The 26,881-nt window shown below is 40.6% G+C and overlaps 1 protein-coding gene and 1 long non-coding RNA gene across 3 annotated transcripts; one reads left to right on the top strand and one right to left on the bottom strand.

Moving 5' to 3' along the window:
• Nucleotides 1–5,300: 5,300 nt before the first annotated feature.
• LOC145450341 (uncharacterized) lies at nt 5,301–25,378 on the top strand. Of its 2 annotated transcripts, none has more exons than XM_080328853.1 (23): nt 5,301–7,926; nt 8,335–8,434; nt 10,966–11,114; nt 11,225–11,348; nt 13,080–13,249; nt 13,580–13,744; nt 14,364–14,454; nt 14,636–14,742; nt 15,048–15,146; nt 16,631–16,687; nt 16,747–16,903; nt 17,288–17,398; nt 17,615–17,690; nt 18,395–18,481; nt 19,062–19,188; nt 19,250–19,392; nt 19,680–19,858; nt 20,088–20,213; nt 20,277–20,387; nt 22,810–23,031; nt 23,146–23,294; nt 23,371–23,556; nt 24,582–25,378. In XM_080328853.1, the coding sequence occupies exons 1-23, from the start codon at nt 7,863–7,865 to the stop codon at nt 24,665–24,667; spliced, it is 2,886 nt and encodes a 961-aa protein (XP_080184979.1). In that variant the 5' UTR covers nt 5,301–7,862; the 3' UTR covers nt 24,668–25,378. The 2 variants fall into 2 exon arrangements, with proteins under 2 accessions (XP_080184979.1, XP_080184980.1); XM_080328854.1 differs by having other exon boundaries at nt 7,903–7,926; nt 10,961–11,114.
• Nucleotides 10,698–13,081, bottom strand: LOC145450342 (uncharacterized). Its single transcript, XR_013918475.1, has 2 exons — nt 12,938–13,081; nt 10,698–11,406 (listed from the first exon to the last, which is right to left on the bottom strand). It is a non-coding gene; the product is annotated as an uncharacterized LOC145450342 (long non-coding RNA).
• Nucleotides 25,379–26,881: the final 1,503 nt, after the last annotated feature.

Genomic DNA, 26,881 nt, shown 5'->3' with positions numbered 1-26,881 from the left:
ATGTAGTTTAAGATGTTGACTCGGCCCGCCAATATATTTTCTACTTTCATTTGGCCCGCGGGGAAAAATAATTGCCCATCCCTGCGTTAGTGGGCTAGTTCATAGCGTCTAAGATCGCGCGAGGCGTGAAATTTTCTATAATTCGTGATTGAATACGTCAATAATATCAGAAATTGCATATATATTGTTATAGAATTTTCATATTCTCTCTCTATGCCCAGGTAATCAGATTTACTTTAAGATTTACAATCAAAGTGAAATGTTTTGGAAAATACAGGGCTCGTAAATAATAATAATTCGGGCGGTCCCCTTGGTCCCCTCGGGGTTTTTAGTCAGCATAAGGGCGGTCCTTTCTGACCAATGTTTTCTCGCGGCCGATCATTCTGGCACACTTCTAGGATCGCATTTTGTTACATGGCCTAAAACTTCATATGTCTTGGTGCGTCGTGGCGCGGTAATAGCCGACACCGAAATGCCCATTGCTATTGATCATGCATATTTTTTTGTCGGGGAAGGGTACCCAATAAATAAGAAATGGGACATTAAATCGAGCGTAGGGCGAAAAAAATTGAATGAAGTTGAACAAATTTTCAGTAATATACTCGATAATTTATGTTTATTCAAGAAATAATGTTGGGTCCCCTTCGAGCTCGCCCCCCCCCCATTGACGGGTTTGGGGTGCGGCAGTTAGAGTCCTGATGAGTATATGACGTCCAGATAGGCCATGACGACTCTACGCCGGAATGCGGTAGTATGCTATGTAAGGAATCGAAGCACGGTCGTTAATTACAAGGAGGTTGAACACCCTGGCCTAGGCTTACTATAAGGAATCAATGAGTTATCCGGCCAGGGGTGTACCCGTTTCAAGTAAACCTTAAAAGGGTGTACCACGACGAAAAAGGTTGAAGAGCACTGCACTAGACTATGGTACACTCGGTGTCAATGAACATGAAAGGTGCAGCGCCAAGTTATCTTAAATCAATAGAATTGTTGGTTGTGAAAGAAAAATATCCCATTCCTCTCTTGCATAAATTAGCATTTTTGCTGAATTTCAAGTTAGAATCGGATTAGGATTGGACACGGATTTGAATATATACAAAAACTCTGGATTAGGGTTTGGATTAGGATTTGGAGCTTCGGATTTGGATTGGATTAGGACATAGAAATTCCAAATCCGCTCATCTCTGCTGCGTACCGCATCAAAACACGAATGCGACGTTTTAATACTGGCGTTGAACTTGCTCATATCAAGCCATACAGTTGACTGTTCTTTTGAAATTGTGGGATTGTTCAATTGTAACTACAGCAACCGCAACATGAGCTCATGTCGCGACCATGTCAGTAGAAATTTGCGTTCTACCAACAAATACCCAAACCAGTGCCACTGAAAATCTGGTGTGCAGTGCACCGTGTCAGCACCGAATTAAACTGCACTGGGTGACAATTCAAGAATACGACTGTTTCAAGCAATGCACACAACAGATGACTACATACGGGACAGCGTGCATGCAATCACTAATTCCTCTCTAATATATCCAACATCATGCATGGGGTTCGGGCATCAAATTGATTAGCTCGCATCGCGAAAATTGTTCGCGGACTGTAACCAATGTTCCCTCTAATTTTTCACGAGTGTGCGCAACTACGCCAACTCACTGCGCGGGCTCTTGGACAACAGTGCGCAACCAGGACCCCATAGGGTGATAAACCTAACTTCTGGGGGGCTTCGCCCCCCAGACCCCCCTCATTTTACTAGCTTTACACCGCTACTAATCATCTATATCTGATCTTCGTTTAGTGGGCGTTCCGACTCAACGCGCGAAGCGCGAAAATTTTCTATGATTAATGATCAAATCGGTCAATATCATCAGGAATTGCATATATTGCTATCAATTTTAATCCTGTGTCTGGTCACGTAATCACATTTACAGGTAAAGCTGATCGAGTGAGATGTGTTGGAAAAGGTAGAACCCCTAAATATAATTAAACATCTTCGGGCGTACCCGTTGGTATAATGACTTCTTTACATCATGCTATATCGGGACCTCCTATCTGCTATGCCAAAAGATATTGAAATCTGGACATAAGTCACTTTGATTCCACTGCGACGATATGGTGACATACTATGGATTACTAGAAGACAGACATATACGCACGAGAACGCACTTGAAATCAATATATGCGATCGATGTAGGCCTATCGCGTTAAAACACTGATGTGGCGTCTTAATACCGGCAATGCACTCATTACTATCAAGACATACAGTCAGATATAACGATACTAATATTCAAGTCTGATTGAAGCAAGAACAAGATCAGCGTATGACCTTATCGACAGAAGATACCCGTTCAAACGAATCAAATAAAATCACAAATTTGTGCTGCTGAGAAGCCGATCTAATGCAGCGCCCTACAGTGCAGTTGCTGCATATCCCGATCAACGTCTGCAAAGGGATAGATTTTTTCAACAATATTCGTGCTTGTACTTGCATATTCTGCATATTATCCTATATCACCATACGTGATCAGATTCGCGGAGCGCAATATTTTCGGGCCGCACTTGTGGGCCTACCTCGGTTTCAGACTTCAGCGATAGCACTATTTACCCCTGGCAATGTTCCCTCTCATTTTTCTCGAGTCTGAGCGCCTGCGCGGTGCCTTGGACAAGAGTGCGCAACGATTAAAAAAAAAGTCATCACTTCGGATTTTCTGTGCGCAGCCTAGATTTTCTGTGCGCGGAGACCGTTTCAGCACTGCGCATTTGCGCACGTGCGCAGCTTAGAGGGAACATTGACTGTAACGGCGTTCTGGGATGCGTTTCTCCATTTACGTTCGCAGATCCTTACAGCAATACAAGATCATGCGCAGGAATGAATTCCAATTCGCAGGCACACACAATAACACACTGTTGAATTTCGTCTTATGATAACAAAGCTATCACCGGGCATTTGCTTGTTCTGAATCGCTCAGTGTTGTTCTGATGACGAAATTGCGGGTATGACGAATAACCACGTCTCAGAATACAGTAATGCACGGCATATCTCGCATACCCAGGGTTAGCGCGTTATGTATGAACAATTTGAACATGCTTAGTTATAGAAAAGGTACCGCCAACGAGGCAACAATTCCTAATTTTTTGAACGATTACCGTAAAATTTTGTGAATTCAACCAGAAGTATTACCATAGCATCTAATAAAATTGATCGGAGCCGGAGCTAATTTTCAAACCACCGGCTCCAGCTCCGGCTCCGGCCCAATCAGAATTTTATTTAGAGCTCAGACTCTGATCAGTGATCAGTGATCAGCACTCAGTGATCATGTCATCTGTTCGGGCAGAAAAGTTCATCATTCGACTCAGCGGGATGCGTGTCGTTACAAGTTGGAAATCCATCGCACGTTTCTCTGCCGATGATCGATGATATCGAATTGTTGAACCTGCGATAACAGCAAAATGTCGCATCAGCAGCCATCGAGTGTATGTAGGTTGATATTTTAAGTCGTCATGTTTATTAACTCGGATAAGCTTTCAAATCGGTTGCGTATTCATCCGCTTTACATATGCATCGCCTATATGTAGCATCAATATTCATGCTGGTGTACCTGTCAAGAACACAAAACACCAGTTCGACGGATGGAAATGCCGCAATCGTCGCAATAGCTTAGGATTAAAATTCTAGATTACCCCGAGGGATGTCTAGTTCTCGGCAGAGGCATAAGTTGGAAGAGCGCAAGTGGTCTTATAAAGCTGCATGGACATTGAATCTACTTCATAAAACTGATCTTCACTGTATATATGTTTACATTCGAGGCTATAGATCTATTCAGTTCAGTACCTTAAACCTGCCCCGAAAGAGAAAACGCGTTCGCAGTATTTCGATCTCGTTTTGTTTTTGCACACGCCCCCTTCAGCGTAACACTCGTCATCAAGACTTGGACACGTTGGTTCACCGTCGCATCGATTGGAGTATAGAGGACGCAGTTAACAATACTGCGAACGAAAAGGGCCGGAAGTTGTCGTTTTTAACATGAGAATGTCAGTGTGATAACCCATTGAGGGCGGTATCCGCACTTCTGGGTCGGAGGTCTGCGTTACGTTGTCCCAGTCTGAAACAAAATCGTATATCGTTTCAGATGAAGGTTATTGGGAGTTGTTCTCAAACTATGCGCTGGGATTTCAAACATTCTTGTTGCTCATTTAAATAGTTTTTGGTATCGCAAAAAAGTGAGCGCTAAATTTCCCGCTATCATCAAGGGGGACGTGTCTAAAAAAGTTTGAGAACCACTGGTTTAGATTGACAGAAAACGTTTTTCTTTATCGATTTCTTCACTCCGTGGATCCCTTTGTGCGCCGTGAAATTCTTGCGATATATACGAAAACGAAGTTTGCTCACGATGCAATATAACGGACATGAAAATAATTCATACACACTCAGTTTTTGCCAATACGATACATGCGTCTGTTTTAGATATACTTAATATTGACGTTATTCTGGACAGTACTGTGAGAACGAGCATTGTGTAGAACCAGGAACTCGTCCCATACGGGCCATACCAAATGATAATAATAATCGTACGAAACAATAAAGGAAGCATATAAATATAATTTTATCAAAGAAAGGCTACTTACGTCTACTAAGTTAACCTGATAGCTTTCTATATAATCGACAGTGTATATATTTCTTGGCGAATGCACACTGCTTTATATATTACAGCCGACGCATCCATTTAAAAATGGTTTCGACCTACGTACATGAAAATTTGGGGAGAGGTAATTGTTTTACAATGACATGACGTTAGAGATTCATTGTGATATAGTGAGTATAGATGGCGTCACAATGAACAAGTGATAAATGTAGAGAAAAGAAATGCCGCTTTCGCACCCCTTGGTTACGCCAGTGCATACCGTAAGTGTATGCTAAGGGGAGGTGGTACTATACGCTCCTCGGCACTGGAAGTTAATTTATCAACAAGAATATTAGTTTCGACAGTAATTTTGACTGTTGTAGCCTCGTAACCTTGATTGGCCGAATGGCCGTATCGTAGCATACGAAACATATAGTACAAAACTGCGAACGTTACTGGAACCAGCACATATCCCAAGTCATGATCGTGCCACAACATTGTCACCAAGTGCAATGAAATCGGTATGGTCGAAAAAATGCCAAAGTATCTTCAATGTGATGGATAACAGGCATTATATTTTTTGTGATGGCGTAAAAGGTACATATTTGAACTTTCACATATTACGTTTATTATGACGTCATAATGAGTGATTCTCGATTACTCGACTCGACTCGAAGCATATCACGTGATTCAGAATCGAATCACTCAGGTAGTCGATTTTGCCCAGCCCTACCTACGAGTAGTTCAACCGCGATCACGTCGTGTGTACCGGATTTGAGTCAGCGACCTTCGTAATATTTCCGGAGTGAGTCGTCAAAAGTTATCATGCTTTCTATAATCATGCTTCGCTGTCCGCATATGGTGTGATTATGGCGTTGGCCCTAGACGACTGTAGACGGCGGAGTGCAGATTAATGTGAGCTAAAGTGCTAACTATGAGTCCATCATCTTAGAGATACAGTGACAGAGAGCAATTTCCATAAAATAATGCGTTTATAATAAGGTAACAGGTGATTAGAAGACAGCGACATCGATTACTTCTTTTCAATATGGCACGACGTATAGTTATATACCCGCATTCTAAATATACTTCGTTTCCCCTGTTCCTGGAGTTAAATCCAAGATCGGATCCACCCGTGCAACAGTGTTATAGACTAACTACTTCTGTATAAGTGTGCAACTGTAGATGCTTGGGAGCAACCATCCATTTTCATATCCGAGACGTTTGAATTAGGGCGGAGCATGGACTGGAGCCGGATTGGATATATGGGTTTCTCATTTTTGGCCGGGACCAGATTGGAGCCGGATCAGTACTTTTTCTGATACGGCCGGAGTCGGATTGGAGTCGGATCAGTACTTTTTACAAAGAATATGACAGCCTTACCCTCTTCCACCGGTGGCGAGATAGCGTATTGGCATAATCCACAGTTACAACATCAATGGGTTGTGGGTTCGAGTCCGAACGAGGTCGACTACAGAATTCCTACCTAAGTGTTGGAGGTTTATATAGGCTCCTCCTCGCCATATCATCCGTGAAAGCGGTGTTTTATAAAAAGCGTAGAAGTGGGCCGTGCTACGAGTCGGCAGTAACGAAATAAAAATTAGGAAATTGGCCTGGTGTAAATGACCATCGTAGTCGACAAACACCGTGAATACTTCAAACAAACAAACAAACAAACCCTCTTCCACCATCGAATCAATATGTAAAGTGAAACGTTCATGGAAATAAACCTCATGCTAAGTCCAATTAGGTAAAATGACTTCAGATAAGGGTTGGGTTTGATCTTTGAGTTTTTAATTTCCGGTTTGCATTGTTTCAATCAATAGTATTGATTCAATACGCAATACCATCCTGTGAGTAGATAATTAATATCGTAGTTTTTTCGGGCCGGATCACTGTCATTTCTAAAATCCGGCCAATGAGTCGGACCGGAGTGGAATCAGAGCTCGACAGAACAGTATCGGAGTAGGACCTGACAATTTGTCGATCCGCTCCGCACTAGTTTGAATGTATGTGCGATTCCAGAAATAAATGGTCTTGCATAGGAACACTCATTGCATACGTAGGCCTATGATCTGTAAAATTTTCTTCCATATATTTACGACTGGGCAGTGAGCATATTCCTGTAGCCTACGCGCCAACTGGATCCTCCCAAATCACATATGCCAGAACATCCAGAAACTTTTGAAATATAGATCGACTGACAATGATACATGGTATACTTCGGCGATCGAGGGCTAGATAAAAGTAGAATCCCGGGTTTTGCATGTAATTTCAAGCGACAAAAATTGCATGGTTACTATTTTAATAATCGGGTTTTGTCCCACCCATTATTCTCAGAACGCAGTGACTCAAATTCGCGTCAGTGCTACTCCTAATGCCTTGTTCCTTCATTCAACCATGAAATTGACTGATCGATATCGTATGCTGTAAAATGGATAGCGAATTGCCAGGATTTTTTAGTGTGTCTGCAGAGCAATCTCAATTGAGAAGTTACCATTGAAGCTATGCTTTACGTTATCGCATGACAGAACCAACAAGACCCCTGCATTTGCTTCATGGTTCGCCGACAGCTTTTCTTTGACCAGTAGCAATACCGATGTAGCCTAGGGATATAATATAAGAGGGAATTGGTAATCATGATATAAGTTACTGTGGATACTATTGCATGTTTCGCCTTGATGTTGTGTTATGTGCTGAGACGATATTAGCGAGATTATATAAACCGTTCATAACAGTATATAAATCTGTAATACGGACTTATTGGTGTGGCATCCTTGCTCCCTAGTTGCAATGCAATCTTCAAGACAGAGTGATGGATCCATATATATTGGCAGCTCTGACGCAAAGTTGACTGGTTTAGATTAATAGTTTACTCTATATATGTTCATCTCAATTTAGCGTTGTCCGCATGGCGTATCCTACATTTACATAATATGTAGGCCTACACAAGACGTGGGAAATAGCGATATGCTGACAGAAGAAATTGAAGTTTGTAGGCTATTCCTGTCAACAGACAATATTCGAGCAGTTAAGTAAGCAGTTGCAACAAGGGACATAACATTTATTACCAGTTTATTGCCAGTAGTACCATTACTACTCTACAAATATTTCATATAGTAATGCATATACCTATACACTGCTTCCGTGACGCACAGGATGTCATAAACACCACCGATGGCGATACTCTTATAATTTTAGAACGGACTCGAATTGTTTAAGTATCCTTTAAATTTGTAAATGCTTTTATATTGTATTCTGGCCATCTGTGTCCGGTATGCGGTCGGGCAGAACGAGACGTCAGGTAGGTTTTGTAATAATTTGAAGAATATTAGTTGGAGTTCCACCAAAGTCAATCGGGCATTTTATGTGTAAACTCCCAGCCGAAGTGTTGTCAGATAATCTACACAGGTCCTTATCGCCAACCATCTGCGCATAGGCAGATAATTCCATAAAGTTTAGAGACCCAATATATGCTCTGAATATGCTCTTCAAATGAGAAAAATATCGCATTTATGCGCCGTAATGGCGTAATTGAACGGCGATGGTATACTCGAAAAATTATGAATATCAAACAAATGCTCCGTGTTCTGGATATTCGAGATTGTATCACAATAAATGGCTTTGATGACCCAAAAGCTGTTTATAAATATTTAACTCAAACGCAACAAACCCGTTGACATTTCTCATAAATTGCCTCGTTTCATTTCAGTCATACCTTGCGACTCGGATATGCTACTTCCTTTTGATTGCGAAGACAACGTGAGCTGTATCAATAGATACAACTTCTGCGACAACGTTGTACAATGCCCGTAAGTCATATAGCTAAACGATCGCGACCAACACTAACGCAAATCGCGATGTACCAGATTTCTACGTAATTATGCACGTACGCCACATTAGATGCCATGGACTTTGAATTCCAGTAATCGCTGTTATTTTGGGATTGTCGCTATGGAAAGCAATTCTGTACAACATACTGTATATCAGTGCTTTTGAACCTTTGTGAAAATCACGCCACCCGCACTTTCATTTTAGCAAAAATTTCATCCGCACAAACGTACCGAAAATCATTACTCAAAATGAAAAGTTTCATCGCTATTTTATTTAAGAAATGCCCTGCCAGTACAGGCTACCAATTACCGATGACTCGGTTGCTGACTCCTTTTCCCCGTTTTGATGACAACTTGGACACTGCCATCCCCATTCCGATCAAATAAGCAGTGGATCGCCAGGTCTTTATACCCACTTTCGAACAAGACTTTTTATTACGTAATGATGTAATGATAATAGTGCGTAAATACTAATTCACTCCGCGTGGAGCGAGACAAAATTACTGTAAATGCGTCGATAAGAGTATTTATTTCAATGATTCAAGTCGAGTAGTAAAATATGAGTTTTTCGAGTACTGAAATTGAGCTTTCGATGCTACTAAGAGTTAATTTATCGATGAAAATTATAGTTTCGACAGTATGCTCCACTGTGACAGCCTTGAAACCATGATTGGTCGTATCATATCATAGAAAAGATTTATTACAGAGCTACAAATTTACTTTGTGGTGCACAACAGGCATTATATTCTTTGAGGTAGCATAAAAGGTACATATTTAAACTTTCGATATCTTTCATACTGTTATGACATCATAATGATAGATACTCGAATACTCAACTCGACTCGAAGCATAATACGTGATTCAGAATCGAATCACTCAGGTACTCGATTTTGCCCAGCCCTAGTCGTCAGTTCAACAAGTTGCTACAAATCCGTTACAATGACAAAGTTAGAAAGAGAGTGTATTTAATATGCTAGCTAGCTCGCGGGCCGCATTCAACATTTGAATCGATTCGCGGGCCGCACAATATAAAATTGGGATACTAAGCCCAAATCCAATATTGTTATTTGATTATATAGTGACCGACGGAATGGAAATAGTTAGGGCAAGTTTTTGTTGCAGTTAAATCCGCGGAAAGTTACATTTATTTATTTATTTTTGACAGAAGTTGCAAAAGTTGCACTAAGAGACAACATTTTGCTCGGTTGAATAAAAATAAAAAGGTCAATTTTCCGGCTCAGCCCCCGAAATATCCGTACTTCGGTGCTGATTTACGGTGTTTCAGTCGAATTTGGCCGTGTATTTCACCAAAACCGTAAATACTGTTATGAAAAATCGAAAAAGCTGCAAAATGTTTCAAAGAGTTGCATGAAAAAAATGGACAAAAGTTGCAAAAAGTTGCACCATAAGATTCCTTCAAACAGCTTAAAACAGCATTCTACATATCTTACGAGTATTTAGGAAGCGACCGGAAGCTGTAAAAAAAAGTTGCAAAAGTTGCAAAAACTTGCCCTAGAAATAATATATATGTATTTGTATATTCAAAACAAACCAAACATTGATCTGATGATAACATATACGCGTTAGAAACATTGACGAGAATTTGTAAGCTGGTCGTCTTCATGGTAAAAATTAAAGATGAAAGTCGGTTGTCCCGATTCTTAGAGAACTGGATGTAAAGTTGAGTCTGTGAGCAGCGATCTGTTCGTAGATATGCTATGCGGATTGTACTTTTGGTTCAACTCAAGGACTCACAATGCTGACAGCATCATAACCATCATATACCTTTAAATACGCTTCTATAATATATAAATACTTCTTCACATACAAAGAACGAATCTATTTAACACACTCGCGAATCGGTTTTTCCAAGTACAGCACTAAAAGTAATAAACTTGCTCGTGTTTGCCAATCTGAAATCACACTCGTGGTTCTAATTAAGTCATTTATACTTTCACTTTCTGTGAGCAATTGAAACCTTGCAAAATACATGGGCCTCGAGATCGGGCTATCGCGCCATCGATGGAATAAAAAAAATACTATAGTAAGAATCAGGGCCGTAACAGCACTTCGTCACCACCCCCTCCAAAAAAAACGTTGGTCTTGCCCTACCCAAAAGTGATAAACCGAACTTCTGATATACGCTGTTTGCCCCTACTTATCATCTAAATTGGGTGTCTTTTTAGTCTCTGTTTCATCTTAACGCGCGAAAAAGTTACATCAAGTACCTACAGTAACTTGATTTTTGTACGCATTTTCTCAACTTTTTGCAACTTTTCTTGAGGCTTTCGCGTGCCACACAAAACAGTGTTGCGGGCCGCATGCGGGCCGCGGGCCGTAGTTTGTCCACCTCTGGACTAAAATGATACAGGTGAATTGTATTGAATAATCGCACAATCGGTTCGCAGTGGAACTTGAGTCTACATTGCACTTAAAAAACTTATGTCAACGTGAACAGTTACTACGATATGCAAAAGCTATTGCCAACTAGGTTTTATTTTTGAGGTTAGAGATGGCAGCGATGAGATTGAGTTCAATGATGCGAATGCGTCTCGTGGTATGAGATGTCAATTTCGCAGTTACTCCGGACAGCTAACAGGGAAGTTTTGTCATCTACCGGATCGTTACAAATGTGACCATGAATTGGATTGCGTTGGAGGTGAGGAGATAAATATATACATGTGTTTAAAAGTAATGCCGGAATTTATGTAGACTAAAGAAAGGCTGTCACATCTTAGTCACTTGTGTATTTTACCATGGGCGCAACAGGTCGAGATGAATGTGGATGTCGACATAGTTACCAATGTGACGCCAATGAATGTGTCCTTAAAATTCAGTTCTGCGATGGATATCCCGATTGCCAGAATGGTACTGATGAAAAAATGTACAACAGGTAGGCAATGTAACATGCAACCATCCATAACCCGTTGATGTTGCAGCAGCGGATTCTGCTATCTACTAACCCAGTGGTTCCCAACCTTTTTCATCTCGTGCCTCCCTTGGCCGAAATTTTAGCCAAAATTCCCCCCTTAGGATAAATCTCTCCGATGATTAAAAATGGTCATTTTTACCGCGCAAACACCTGTTGACTAAGAGAATAAGACGGGCGGTACCGAGTGTTTGTTTCTAGCAGTGCTGTTAATAACACTTTGTAGACCTTCAAAAACCATGGTCCTGGTCCCAATCACACAAATTCTGGAAGGCTTGACTCAACAGACCCCCACACTTCCATTTGTGTTTTCGGCTTACCAATACCATGCACCAATCGCTAATATAACTTCTGTGAAAAATCAGTATTCTGACTGGTCTCGCTATTTTTTTTCTCAAGTATGCGCATACATTTGGCCAACAACAGTGGTACGTTGACGATAAATAGCAGGGTTGACCAGACTCGAGTTTGACTCGTATCACCATTTTCTGATAACTCGACTTGACTCGATTCATTTTCTCAAAATACGGAAACGAAACGACTCAACTCAACTGGAGACAATCTGGGTATTGACTCGACTAGTCATTGTGCATGACTCGAACCAAGCCAAATGACTCAAGACTATAAAACGTCCAAGACCGACTGGTCATTGTAATTTTGGAGAACAGTAAAGTGACCACCCTGTTGGAAGTTCGTCTATTGATCCTGGTACTTGACAATGCGACAAGAAACTGCTCAAAGTGAGGAAAATTAGTATATCATAAATCCAAATCATTAAATATCACCAAACAGTGTTGACTTGAGTGTGACTTGGACTCGTACTCGAGTCATAATACCATGACTCGGACTCGACCGTCTGCTCGGTGACTTGGACTTGGACTTGACTCAGTGGTGAATTGAAAATGACTCGACTTGACTCGAGTCAAAACTATGAAAGTGAGATTGACTTGTGACTCGGAGCCTCATCTTTACTGGGTTACAGCCCTGATATATAACATACACGTGATCAGATTCCCTGCTGGAGCTCATTGAAATTTAGGGCACCCATTACGTTTCGGCAACATTGCACCAAGTTTACCATGTATTTTTTCGATCGGGTAGCTGTTCACTAAAAATAAAGCAAGGCTAGCGATCTCTCTACCTTGAATCGATGACGTTGGAATAATTAGTCACAGTCTGAAAATGTTGACTTGAAAATATAAAATAAATACTTTCACTAGATGCCTTGTTGTGATAGATTCGGCACGCGTATGATATGTTTGATTGAGCGGCCGTCGCAGGCCTACAAAATTGTCTTGCGAACTGCGGCACATCTGAACTAATTGAAAAAGGGGTGGGGGGATTTGTATGTGAAAAAGAAATTTCAAATAGCATTTGAACATACTTTCAGCAAACAAAAAACAGCCATAAGGAGTATACTGGATGTAACTGGTTGACTGCATGACTGTTCGAATATGAAAAATTTGGGAAATCCGTGACAATTCTAAAGTCGAATTCCCCCCTAAAAATTGCAAAATTCCCCCCAAGGGGGGAATTCCTCCCTGGTTGGGAACCACTGTACTAACCAATCGGCAAAGGTCTTAGTCATATTTCCCGATTCCAGTGCAGGATTTTCGTGGTGGATTTGCAAACATCAGCAATTCAGTAGAATTTATTTGTAGAGTTATGCTGTTAAACGCGTGTAATATTCAATAGATCTTCGAATGTCGGATTCCAATGTCCAGTTTCCAAAAGGCACGAAACCCGTCACTGTGTCCTCCCGCCTCAGAACATATGCGATGGGGATTCAGATTGCGATCACGGAATCGACGAATGCTTTTGTTCGTTCAACCTTGGCGGCTCTAATGGAACTTTCCTCAGTGAATGTGAGTCTTCACGCAAATAAAATATTAATTCAAGGTACTACCAGCTCAGGGTAAATCAAACCGACTGTATTGCTGGATTTGTAACCAAACTGGTGAAATCCATAATCATAATTATTACTTCCGTGTTCACTGTTCATTCTCCACAATTACATAATGTGCCCTGAACTTACAATTATAAAAGAACACGCCATCAGTGATATTAGTTCGCGGCAGATGACAGGGATAAGAGTAATTAAACGACTAAAACTTTTCAATCCAGCGGAATGTCGACATCAATATTGCTCGTTTACAAAAACCAAAGAGTTGCTTTGACTATATCTTTACTTTCAGCATACTCAAACGAGGCTTGCTTTCGCTGCCTCGACGGTTCTCTTATCATCCCTGGGAAGCAACTCTGCGACGGAATCATTGATTGCCAGGATTTATCCGACGAATGTATCTGTTCTCAGAAAAAGGATCACGAGATGCCTTCCATATGCACAGCAGTTTGTCTTGGTGAGATTCTTTACTGGATTCCAAAGGACGATTACTTTGTGGCGCGTGGCGGTCGTAGTTTTATTTCAACTCTTCAACAAAACGTACTGAAAATTGACAGTATTATGCTCCTAGTTTATAACATGAGTCCTGTACAAAAACACGAATGCTAGCGGTGTAGCAGGAACGACCATTCCACCATATGCTGAGAATGCGATGAATATGCGTCTGCGACATGCACGATAACGATAATAATCCAACGTACGTTGAAAAGTCGGGGATGGCGGAAATTGCGTTTTCGAAGAATTTTCTCAGTTACGCTTATACGCCTTTGTTCCGAAATGGATGCTCGTCGGAGGAAAAATTCGTCAATATATCGACTAACCAATTAAATGCAGTTAGATATGCACAGATTTCTAGCTGGCAAGTATTTTATTAACCGATTTCAAACGTAAAAAAAGACATCAGTATACTCTGTACTGATTCCGGCTACTAATAATAATGACACTCAATTACGCTAAATATGGGATTGTTAATGGCATTCATATATATATATCAATATTGTAAATCTTGCATATGCGTGTTTGTGAATCGCGCTGTTTTACGTCACATGACCAAAGTTTTCTTCCATACCGTCAAGGTGATGATTGCGCATGCCAAGGTCAAGTCCAATGCAAAGATGACAAGAATGCGACAATCTGCCTGAAGTATACCTCTGTATGCGACAGCAGGTATATCTAGCGGTCGTAGATTATGCTTATATTTTATGCTAGAACGGATTCGTACTTGAATGCGCACTTTTGATGGTCACTTATGTCATAGGCGCCGTATAAGGAATTATACATCCATATTGGTGCTGAATTGCTTTCATATAGCTTTGTGTAATCTGTAGCTTACGTGCGATAACTTCAGGATGGACTGCATGAACGACATTGATGAGCAGTACTGTCGAGAAAATGACCAGAACGTGCTCTGCTCTGATGGGAAACAGAAAATTAAAAAGACACGGTTATGCAACGGTATGTGCTTGTTCGGTGCACTAGAAAACTTATGGCAACGTGTCATACCGAGCTTCTAGCTAGGATAATCAGGATCCATGGTATTTGCAAATAAGGAATTCAAGCCCATACCATGCTGAATTGGGAATCAACGTGTGAAAATCATATTACCCCAAAAGATTCCGTTTAATATTGTATGTATCCCCTCGTTAGGTGTTGAGAAAAATGTAAAGATTTAGTTTACTATTGCCTTATATTGAATGGATGTCAATCGCGTTTTATGAATTAGTGAAACTTTGTGACAAACAAATGATTCATTGCTGTAGGTTTTCGAGACTGTTCGGATGGATCTGACGAAGAGAACTGCAAGCTATCTTTCGACTATTTCTGCGAAAGTCGTCGGCAATATTTTCCGTTTATATCTGGTAATGCTTCACTCACAACATACTATCCCGAGGGCTGGGCAAACGGAGCATCTGGGTGATTCGAGTCAGATCGAGTATCACTCATTATGACGTCAAACAGTATGCGTGACGTGTAAAGTTCAGATATGTACTTTTTGTGCAATTACAAATAATAAAATGCGGAAATTTCCATACATAAGAATTAGACCGCATCGTGGGATGCAAATGTTAGTCTTGCTTTAGAGAAGTGGCTCCTAACTTTAGTTTACCCTAGAGCTCCATTTGAGATAATATTATGGAATTGTGCCCTGCGCCGCATTATAAGACCCGTAGTTGAGGAGAAAAGCAATACGGAGCTGTATCAGAAACGGCATTACCGATTTGCGCGATAATTGTTACGTGAGACAACAATATGATAGTTCGTAAAATGCCAGTTAAATTTAATTATACTTCGTAATTTTAAACTTCTACGTGCTTTAGAAAAAAGAACTTATATAATTTGGAATACCTCTCTGTAACAATACCGTGCATAAACAGAAATACGACTACAATATTTACAATGGAGAATATATTTCATGTATTTTGTCCATACAGTTTCTTGACGCTCAACGGTCTAACGCAAAAATTCATGTACTACTCTATCCCTATTCCAACACTCACTGTGCAGCTAAAATGCCAGATTACGATTAGATAGTTCCAAATATTCTTTGTCAGCCATATTGACTGTGACGAAACATGTCACATGGGCGACAATATGGTATGAAAGTAAATTGCTCCCTAAATAAAACTGACCAATACGTTCGTGAAAACATACCAATCACCCAATATCTTTTTCGCGCGAAGCACGACGAAAATTCTGAACTCTCCTTAACTTTTGTGATGGTAAAATTATTGTTGGTACTCCGCGAAAAAAGTTTCTAAATTTCGCCGTCTCACTCTCTCTCTCTCTCTCTTATTGGAATATTATATTACTTATAATACATTTACTTCGCAAACTGTAAATAGCGTAAAGTAAGTGGGTAAATGACAAAATGTGAAGTAGAAGTAGCGAAAAATTAGTTATACTTGAGTAAGTACTACTTGGGCACTTCAAAAAAGTAGAAGTGCTTCGTTACTGAGCACCTCTGACTACGTGTTTCGTATGCTGTGATACGAAAAAAACCGACGTTTACAGTCGTCTACTGACCACAGCGGATAATAGTAACGAACCGTTTATCAACTGGCAAGGAGCGTATCATTTCAATACTCGATATATTCATCTCTAACTATAGTGAGTATATTGGACTCTTATATCATAAGAATTAATACTCGATTCCAACTAGACTACTCGAATCATTGTACCCAGCCCTAACTATGCCATTGCAAGGTACACTGTGTGCATGCGCTGTGCGTGTTTGTACCCCCGGTAGACAGCGGTCGGATTGATGCATGCGATTTCGGTACCTACACTACCAATGTATTTTTCAATAACCCTCATATGAAACGATATACGATTTTTTTTTCAGATTGGGACAACGTAACACAGACCTCCGCACCAGAAGTGCGGATACCCCCATCAATGGGTAATCGCACTGACATTCTCATCTTAGAAACGACAACTTTCATCCCTTTTCGTTTGCAGTATTGTCAACTGCGAATCCTCTATACTCCCATCGATGCGACGGTGAATCAACGTGTTTAAGTCTTGATGACGAGTGTTACGCTGAAGGGGACGTGTGCGAAAACAAAACGAGACCAAAATACTGCGAACGCGTTTTCTCTTTCGGGGCAGGTTTAAGGTACTGAACTGATTAGATCTAGCCTCAAATATAGGCCATTAATCGCAGGGCAAGATGCAGTGAAGATCAGTTTTATGACGTAAATTCAATCCACTTGCGCTTTTCCATATTATGTCTCTGTCGAGAACTCGACATCCCCCGAAATAATCAAGAATTTTAATCCTAAGCGATTGCGACGATTGCAGCATTTTCATCCGTCGAACTGGTGTTTTGTGTTTTCGCTAGGTACACCAGCATGAATATTGATGCTACATATAGGCGATGCGTATGTAAATCGGATAAATACGCAACCGATTTGAAAACTTCCCAGTTAATAAACATGAAGACTTAAAATATCAACCTATACTCGATCTTTGCTGATGCGACATTTTGCTGTTATCGCAGGTGCAACAATTCGAGATCATCGATCATCGGCAGAGAAACGTGCGATGGATTTCCAACTTGTAACGATACGCATCCCGCTGAGTCGATTGATGAACTTTTCTGCCCAAACAGGTGATATGATCACTGAGTTCTGATCACTGATCCCATTAGGTTTACAAGTAAAACTTCTGAAAGTGTGGGGCTTGCACTGCATGTTTGTTTCGGCGCTTAAAAGGTATAGGTATACTCGTATGTTGCTATTATCGCTTTCGCCCAAAGCATAGCACATCTGACCTCTTGGAGAATTAGTTATGTACCTCGCCTACATTAACTGCATCATTTTATCAGATTTTACTGTAGCGATAGAGGTCGCACAAGACTTCCAATTCACATCCCGCTGACTTCGTTATGCGATCAAATACAGGTGGGATATATATTAAGTATATGTAGGATTTTTATTTCATCACATTCACCATTCGCCATTGATCATCTTACGAACGCATCTGGTGTTGCAGCATTCTGTGAGCGTTCCCCAGCCTACTTAATCACATCTTGTTATATTAACACTGTTGCCCTACCTCGCCCATACATTGCTTCATTGATCATTTGCTACCATCGTTTAATTTTTCTTTTTATTTTCCTTTTTTAACTAACATTTTTTACAGCCAGACTGTATACAGTCAAGTGTACCTGTTCGATGCGGGTGAGATCAGACTAGTTGACCGTCAAGGCCGTATCGATCATTCATATCTAATACCGAATACTGTGCATTCATATTTTCTGTACCGCCATCATTGCCGTCTGTTGTTATGTATTTTGGTTGTGTGAAAATAAAGACTCTCTTTCTCTCTCCCTCCCTCTCTGAGTACGTATTCACTTGTCTGATGTGCAATGTGTTAGCTTCTGCCTTGTCGTATTTAACTGTACGTATCATTTATACTTTGCAGTAAAATAAGTGGAATTAAACTTATCCCTTACCAGTTATTTTAAATACGCTCGCTATTTATCTCAGATGCCCGTACCTCCGGCCTTACTCTGATCAATGATCATCCATGATTTCATCTATCACAGCACACGTGATTTTCCTTAATGTATATGTAACTTCATTGTTCCTCATAAACTGTTTAGGATTGCGCGGATCAGAGTGATGAGCTCGGCTGCAGTGACTCGACCCACTTCTACTGCAGTAAATCTAGCTTCATTCGGAGATCAGAGGTCAGTGCTTGGTGCTTTTTATCATACTTTATTCTAAGTCAATAGCATTTAAATACTTGTGAAGCGGCTAACTCCGCTCGGCGATTTTTGAGAAGACACCATGGTCAAATATAGACTTCATAGTGTACGCTCATTAAAACGTTCGTTCCTGACAAGTAACTACTCAATGCTAAACAAGGCATACTCCTTCGTATATATTATGTACCCGTCACAGATAGCCCTGTGACCCAGCCCATATATACGTCTCATACAGGCTATCCACCATCGTACATATTCTGTGGTATTTGGTAAATCGGCACACTTAATGTGCAAATGGAGCGTATTAAACAATCTCATTCTACTTTCACTTGCGAACTCTGTAAGAACCCAAATGTTTTGATTTGATGTTTTTTGTGATACAGGTTTGTATGTGGTGATGGAGTCAATTTCTTCTTTCTGGATACTTTACCGAGAATTTCTCAGGAAGTTGCGGTTGTAGCTGACATATGCACCCGTTGGTGCCGCAGATGATATGCGAATGACATGGCCCGCGCGCTGAATATATGTGATTGAATATTTTACTAGATATTGGTAATTACAGGTCTGCGATGGAACGTTAGATTGCGCGTCTGGTTTGGACGAATGTCAGGGATGCACCATCAGTCCATTCTCATCCGACGACAAGCTTATAAGTAACAGATTACTATACGGATTTCTATGGTTAATAGGTGAACTGAATCATTTTACAGCACCCTTGCACTGTCAATCGTCTTAATACGCATTTTGAAGGTATACTATCCACTATTGGAAATCTCTCTGTAATCATTCATCAACTGAGGAACTTGACTTCACCCAAGGAAACGCTTGGTCAAATTGCAAGTACAAATCGAATTCTTGTGCTAAACCTGGCATTGGCGGATCTTCTCGTAGGCGTGAGTCAATACAAGTATCATGAAATGATTACCTTTTCAATGAGGTGTCTGGGCAGAGTGTTGTCGTGTAACGGTTAGAGTCGGCAATTTCAAGAATAGTCGGAAAAGGTAGTGCAAAGAAACAGCGAGTCAGCTCTGAACTAGTAACTATTGCGAAGAGGGCAGTTGCTGAAGCATTGGATGAATTTACTGACACCTTACGGAATAGTCCTCATCCGCAGTCGGAATGCTGGACCCTGACCAGGGTCATTTAGATTTCAGTATCACGCTATCTCAATCATTCACAGGTATATCTTATCGCCCTTGGAATCAAAGATGCGGTGGTAAGTCGGTACTGTCTACAAGACCAAGAATGGAGATCAAGCGAAACATGTTCGGGACTCGGGACAATGGCTTTACTTGGGACGGAAGCGTCTATATTCATTTTATTGGGAATGACGGCATATAGGTTGTTCCTGGTTATAAGGTGAGAGGGAAATTCGTCGCTCTACGAAACGTCGTACTTGATACATGGGTATTTCGTTATTAAAGGTAATTCAGGTATGCCCACGGCTCCGCGTTCTGTTCCAAAATATCATTTGAAACAAACCCACATTAAATTAAGTAGCAAATGCTGTACACAATAAGTAAACGTTTATTATGGCTCACTCTCAAAAATTCATGCGTACACTGATTGTTTAAATTGTTTGTTACAGACCGTTCAATAAAGGAAACAAACGCTTCATACTTGTGGCGTTATTGCTGGCGTGGTCCGTTGCGTTCGCCCTTTCTTTCGCTCCCCACGCACTGTCACTTCGCGACTACTTCACGTCGTGTGTGTGGTGAGTTTGCTACTATAGTTAAATCAATATAATTGAAATGCAAACATTCTTCACTTCTTTCAGGTTCAAAACAAATCCATTTTTTGGTCTCGTATGTAGGAATGATTTGATGAAATTCACGAGTGACCTGTACTTAATATACGGCGCCAAAGGCCGATTTGCGTCTTTGAAAGGGTGAGAATGCAATATACATAATTATGGCTGTGGCTGGTGACGCGCGCGAGGTTCGAAGAGGTCCGTCTGTTGACTATAGATATATGTATCGCTTAAACAAGTTAAATCGCCGGTGACACTTGACGACATACTCCCAGCAGCACGACTGCTGAATACTATTATCGAAATCTCATTGAATCTGACTTTATATGCAGAAGGTTACCGCGGGCAGTTAACAAATAACAATTTGGTACGTGGTGTACCCAATTTACTTTTTGGCCTTTCAAGCTTGCCGTGTTATAATTATGCACTTGAAGGAATTTTGATGACTTAGAAATTGTATGCTATTATCCTTGAGACGTGACTATAGTCAAACAATAAATACAGTACCAATGGTAACAAGTTAGTGGTAGCGTATTCGGACTTCTTACCACAATGCTATGATGGTAGGGAGGGAGTAGGGATAGGCAAAATCGAGTACCTGAGTGATTCGATTCTGAATCACGTATTATGCTTCGAGTCAAATCGAGTATTCGATATCAATCATTATGACGTAATAACATTATATAAGATGTCACGGTTCAAATATATACCTTTTATACCAACACAAAGAATATAATACCTGTTATCATCCATCACATTAAAGATACTTTAGTATTATTTCGACCCTATACCGATTTCATTTCACTTTGTGACAATGCTGTAGGAGGATCATGACTTCGGAAATGTGTTATTTCCAGTAACGTTCGTAGCTTTGTACTATTTTTCGCATGCTGCGATACGGCCAATCAAGGTTTTAAGGCTTCCACAGTGAAAATAGTATCAAAACCATAACTCTCGTCAATAAAATAACTTTACGTGGTGAGGAGCGTATAATTTTAGTACTCGAAAAAATCGTCTTTTGCTACTCGACTCGAATCATTAAAATAATTACTCGATTCAGACTCGAGTACTCGAATCATTGTGCCCAGCCCTTGTAGGGAGCGCTAACAGGTAAAACCTTGCACAATCTGATACTAATTACTTCACGCATTGACTTAAAATACGAAGGGTTACTGAATGAAACGAACAGCATATAAAATCTTACACCAAACCAGCATTCTCATCGAAAAATACCATACGGTATTTCGTACCATAATTTTGGTTCGCCCGCCACAAGTGTTCATGATAGGCCGTTAAGCCTTAACAAAACTTACGTAAATATTGCACTCAACCTTACGGTTATTGTAGTGGCTATATTGTGAAGGGTCAATAGGGTAAGGTTGTCAAATTGTACTGAACTGAAAAGAACAATATAAAAAATCTTGTACCGAACCAGCATTCTCATCGATAAATTACCGTGCGGTATCAATCAATCAATCAATCAGGTTTATTAATGTTTTCACCATGCGTTTGATTCGCTGGCCCCAAGTGTTCATGATTAGCAGATAAGCCTTAAAAAACCTTACGTAAATGTTGCGCTAAAACTTACGGTTCTTGTAACTACTATATTGTGAAGGTCAATAGTTTAAGACTGTAAAATTGTAGTTAACTGAACTGAACGAATGGTAGACTTTACTAACCTTAAAAGGGGCATAAGACGCCCACTTCTGACCATCACCAAAGCCTATATATACAGTGGCAACATGATCAAGATCAAGCATTGTCAAAATTCAGACGTTGATTATCCATATAACATGATCCTGCTAACATGAGTAAAATTGGAAGGAAAGCAGATTAATATTAGTACATCAATCCCCCTATACAACGAGAAATCAAATACAGTTAAAAGGTTTTTGGAAATTTACGGCCAGTTGTTGTACAAAGAAAGAACAAAAATAACCAAAAAGCCAATGTAGGCTACTTTATTGTTTACCTTCCGATTTGTCGATATGATGCGATGGAATACCATTATTCGTCAAGAAAGTCCTAACATCGGCGGGTTCATCACCTGTCATGGTGTGCAGATTATTGCAATTCCCGCATGAACATTCCACATCGCTAAGAGCCACACTAGTTTTAACAATCGAGAACGTCATTCCGTACGCTTCATTATGACGAAACAAGATTGCAGAAATGGAAGGAAATCACGTGGCATATAATGCCGCCCCTGGCTTTCGTTGAAAATGCCGATCAAATTCTGAAATAGTTTCAATCTTTTTAATTATATTTACTGGAAATCTTGTTGTGTTGACTAAAAAAAAGGTCATTACCTCACATTTTGCCGCCCCCTTGCCGCCTGCCGCCTATGGCGCAGAGCCATCAGCGCCAAGTGGTTACTACGTCACCGGGTGCAACGCGTTACCGCATTTACCTTTTCTGCATGAATAACACCCATGATTAGGTTAAGATTTCTATGGTAACATTGTGTGACATTAGAGTCCCAGTTTGTGTTCCAAAGTTCGTTAATCTGCAATTTTCTGTATGCTTCCATTGATTGTCAAACACGAAATCCTTCTTTCAGCGGGGTGTATAATTGGGACACTATGCTGGCGGCCGTCGCAGAGTTCAACTCATCGTATAAACCACAAAGATACTTTGGCTATTACTCGGCACACGGAGTTTGCCTGCCAAGACTGTTTCCGGACACACTTCGCGACCAATCGTGGGGATATTCGCTCTTTCTTGTCGTCTTCAATTTCTGTTCCTTTGCATTCATCGTGGCGTCGTACGTAGCGATATACAGGTAAAAACGGATCGCACAACAGTTAAACACTCTCAATATAGAATAATATGAAGATGATGCTTCCATATCATCCGTAGTAGAGTGCAGATCTACGTAGATTGATTTTTATGTTAGGTTGACTACAAAACGCCATTCAAGCCTTCAATCTGAGAAAAGGGCGGACAAGCGTGCGAAATCAATGCAACGAAAAATAACGAGGATTATCGCTTCTAACTTTTGCTGTTGGATGCCGATATGCATTATGGCGTTCGTAAAAGTTTCAGGTATCGTGCTCTGTAGATTAAAATATCTCATCAGTAGGCCTACCACTGCAGTTCAAACTATTTCTCCATTCTACAGGCGTCTACATTTCCGACGTGGCGTACTCGTTTACGGCAATCGTTCTGCTTCCTATAAACTCCGCAATGAATCCTTTTCTGTACACGGACATGGTGGACGTCGCGTGGGAGAAATTGCGACCGGCCATAAGTCGGTGCAGGGGTGGCCCAACCGCACAAATACAAGGCTCTAACCGACGTCCGACAGGTAAGTTTGAATTTCGTTCTGTGTGAGGATGAAATAGTAGGTTCATCAAGCGTTGTTGCAGATTATTCACGCAAATGCATAGTATACCCCGTGGACGCTAGATCATATCCTTCCTGATTTCCTTCCAGTTAATTTGAAGTTTATCTTCTGTATATCCATTCATGTATAATTAAACATGCAAAATTTACCGGCGTAGACTGGGAAACAAGAATCGTTTTTCCTTTACATAGGCGCTACTTCTTCGTTCACAATATCATTAACGTGGCGAGATAACGTAGTGGTATAATTCACAGCTGCAACACCAATGGAATTCCTACCTAAGTGTTGGAGGTTAATCTCGGCTCCTCCTCGCCACCTCATCCGTGCATAAGCGGTTTCTTATACAAGCCAAGAAGTGGGCCGCGCTACAAGTCGGCATAGCTACGGAATAAAATTGAGGGAAATTGGTCTGGTGTAAATGACCATAGTAGTCGACAAACACAACAAACAACAACAACAATGTCATTGACCGTGTTGCAAAAGGCCGTCAGACGAAAAGAGCCATATAGTTTTGTTTAATAAACAACAACAACCAGCGAGTAACACTTTTCCCATATCTGTATTGGATGATCCACATCGAAATATTAGAGATTTCAACCAGCAGGGGTCAGTCGCAATGTTTGCTATTAGTGTATTTGATCTCTGGCATCGTGAATGAATGGGAATAAGAATATCAGTTTTAAGGGGCACTGCACTCTAAAATTGATGTGGTCTCGAATTGAAGGGCAAAACGAAATAAAAATTTTGGCCGCAGCCGTATTCTTCAGAACGCCACCGTAATGGAGCTGCAATTTATTGAAATTTCGATAGCAAAATTACGCTCCAGCAGAATGTATAGAAACCTTGCTGGTTTGCACAATTTGCGATTTCACAATTTACGCTCTGCTAATGACAAACAGTACACGATAAATCTAGTCCGGTGTCCAACAATAGGACCTCTAACAATGCAATGGCACAAACATTGAGTTCTTACATATTCTTTGCAGACCTGTCCTCCACCAGGATGTCGAATGCTATTAATACGAAAACCAGCCCGCTAAAAGACGGCACAATTGCGGAAGCCTCGATTTAACGATAACCCCGTAAATAGAAGATGGCTACAGCAAGCTCACACAACCGAAGAGTGTATGCTACAAATATGTTACTAGCGACAGCAACAATGCAGCATGTCGCCCTGTCCATTGCAAATGCCAAGTCATTTACGTCCTAGTCATAAGTCCTTTCATATTTTGATATGTATAGTCCGATTCAATTCAAGTCATGTTATGGTAGTGAGTTGAGTTGAGTCAATTAAAAAAGGAACAAGTCCAACCAAGCGACGACTCTAATCATCCTAACTCTGTTCCCGAGAAAGCATGCATGTCATGAGTTGATTGAAGGGTGTAGCATGTGTTCCGTAATTAAACCTAAAACGTACGACCAGTGACCTTCGTGATATGCATATCATGGATATGGAATAATAAGCGGCGATAGATGAGCGTTGTAAGCCATGATCGCAACGAACCCCGATAACATTGGTAGAGGCGTTACATTCTGACACATGTCCATAGGTTGAAGAGTCAGTCAATATCTGCTGAATGAAGGATATCTGCTAATGCGTGTATCTTTGCAACAAAAGACCGCCTGTAACTTCGAAATATATATGTTTCATATGCATTATCATCAAACAACTACAGTAATGTTCAATACTAGTGACGTGGATAGAAATGCCGTTAATATATTGGTTTTGATATTTGAGTGAAATTCGTTTGCCTTGAAGCCTTGAATAAAATATCTGACTGTACATCTGACGGGTATTGAAGTCTATATCGCGAATATAGATTGTAAAAGAAAAATTGAATCGTAAATAAAAATCAGGAGAGTTAACAAAGGGTCAGAATATCGGAATATTGGAGTATATAATTTGAGACTGTTTATAAAATTTTGACTTTATTCGCGTTGCACCATCATATCCGCTTATTATGATACGTTTTTCTAATACATAGGCTACGATTTTGCTTGCGGTTTTATATACCCGACACCATATTATTGTTCTCCAGTGAGACCATTATAAGAAGTCATTTAATTATCGACAAGTTTGCCGTTCCCAGAATTACAGTGGGAATCATGACTCATGGTGTTGTGTAATGCGCTTTAATCGTTATAATGAACCTTCCTGTCTTGTATTTGACTCTGGAAACATCACGTGAGGTATCGTAATCTTTTAGCTAGGCATCCTGAAGCCTCAGCAGTGACGCTGCAGTGGGCAGTAGGCTATGATACGAAGATTGACGAGATCTTACCGCTATACCTATTGAAATACCGTTAGGTTTGAATTATATGTATACATGTATACATTCTGTACGGAAAATATCTGGTTCGGCTGATCCAATGCTTGGAGATGATCTAATTGCTCAATGCTCATCCACATTATCTTTATCAGAATAATTGTATCATATTTGATCGTACACTACATGGTAACTGGAGTGACATACGGGTCTATCACGTCACTTTCCAAGTATACCGTACATATGGCGAGCATTAGGGTTTAAGACAGAGGTCTCAAACACGCAGCCCGTGACGGCAGTTTGGAATTTAAAGTACCGTATTCAACAATATATTCAAGTGCCATATATCTTTTTTAGATATATAACAGCTTAAAGTTCAATCTAAACCTACTATAAAATCACTGGAATCTCAAAAAACTTCAATGTCACATCACTTTTAAAAGCTACCATGCGGTAGAAGATCAGCTATTACGTCACATTTCTAGTTCATGACGATAGAACATGACCTGTTGATGATTCGTGACTGAAAATTGTGATTCGGTTTGGTGCGACCTTCTCGTAAAATTACTCGATTTCGGAGCGAGCTGAGTCGGGTCAAATGTTAGAATCCGACAAGGACTTGCGAATCGGAACGGTGACTTGTTAATCCTACGGACGCAAACATCAATGAAACTGTCATGGGAATAGTAATACATCAAAAGGTCGTAGCTTGCGCTGCTTAGGGTATATAGCTATCTAATCAGGTCAGTATGGCAACCATTGGCATTCTATGAACCCCGTGACGTATAGTTGGTTACATGCTGGGTGTTGTTTGTTCTCTTTATCCATGTTATTATCGGTGGCGAGTAGGGTAGCAGTACGCTCTACAGCTGTAACACCAATGAATTATTCGCCGATTGGACATTTCTATTCCAAGGGGTTCTTAACCAGGGTCCGTAGTCCCCATCGAGGTACAAAGCACCACATCAGGGTGTGCGAGATGCATCGTGGAATTAGGCCTATATGCTGTGGAATATTTT

The sequence above is a fragment of the Botryllus schlosseri genome, chromosome 11 (genome assembly GCF_051294905.1).
Source record: "Botryllus schlosseri isolate E-star chromosome 11, Bs_hap1, whole genome shotgun sequence".
Lineage (NCBI taxonomy): Eukaryota > Metazoa > Chordata > Ascidiacea > Stolidobranchia > Styelidae > Botryllus > Botryllus schlosseri.
This window is presented reverse-complemented; position numbering and strand designations above follow the sequence as displayed.

What these genes read in the sequence shown, in the direction of transcription:
- LOC145450341 (XM_080328853.1), top strand. Translation starts at nt 7,863, where the DNA reads ATGCTTTTATATTGTATTCTGGCCATCTGTGTCCGGTATGCGGTCGGG. An exon ending in GAACTTTTCTGCCCAAACAG is followed by an intron (nt 17,399 to 17,614) that starts GTGATATGATCA and finishes TCATTTTATCAG; the next exon opens with ATTTTACTGTAGCGATAGAG. An exon ending in TGGCGGATCTTCTCGTAGGC is followed by an intron (nt 19,393 to 19,679) that starts GTGAGTCAATAC and finishes AATCATTCACAG; the next exon opens with GTATATCTTATCGCCCTTGG.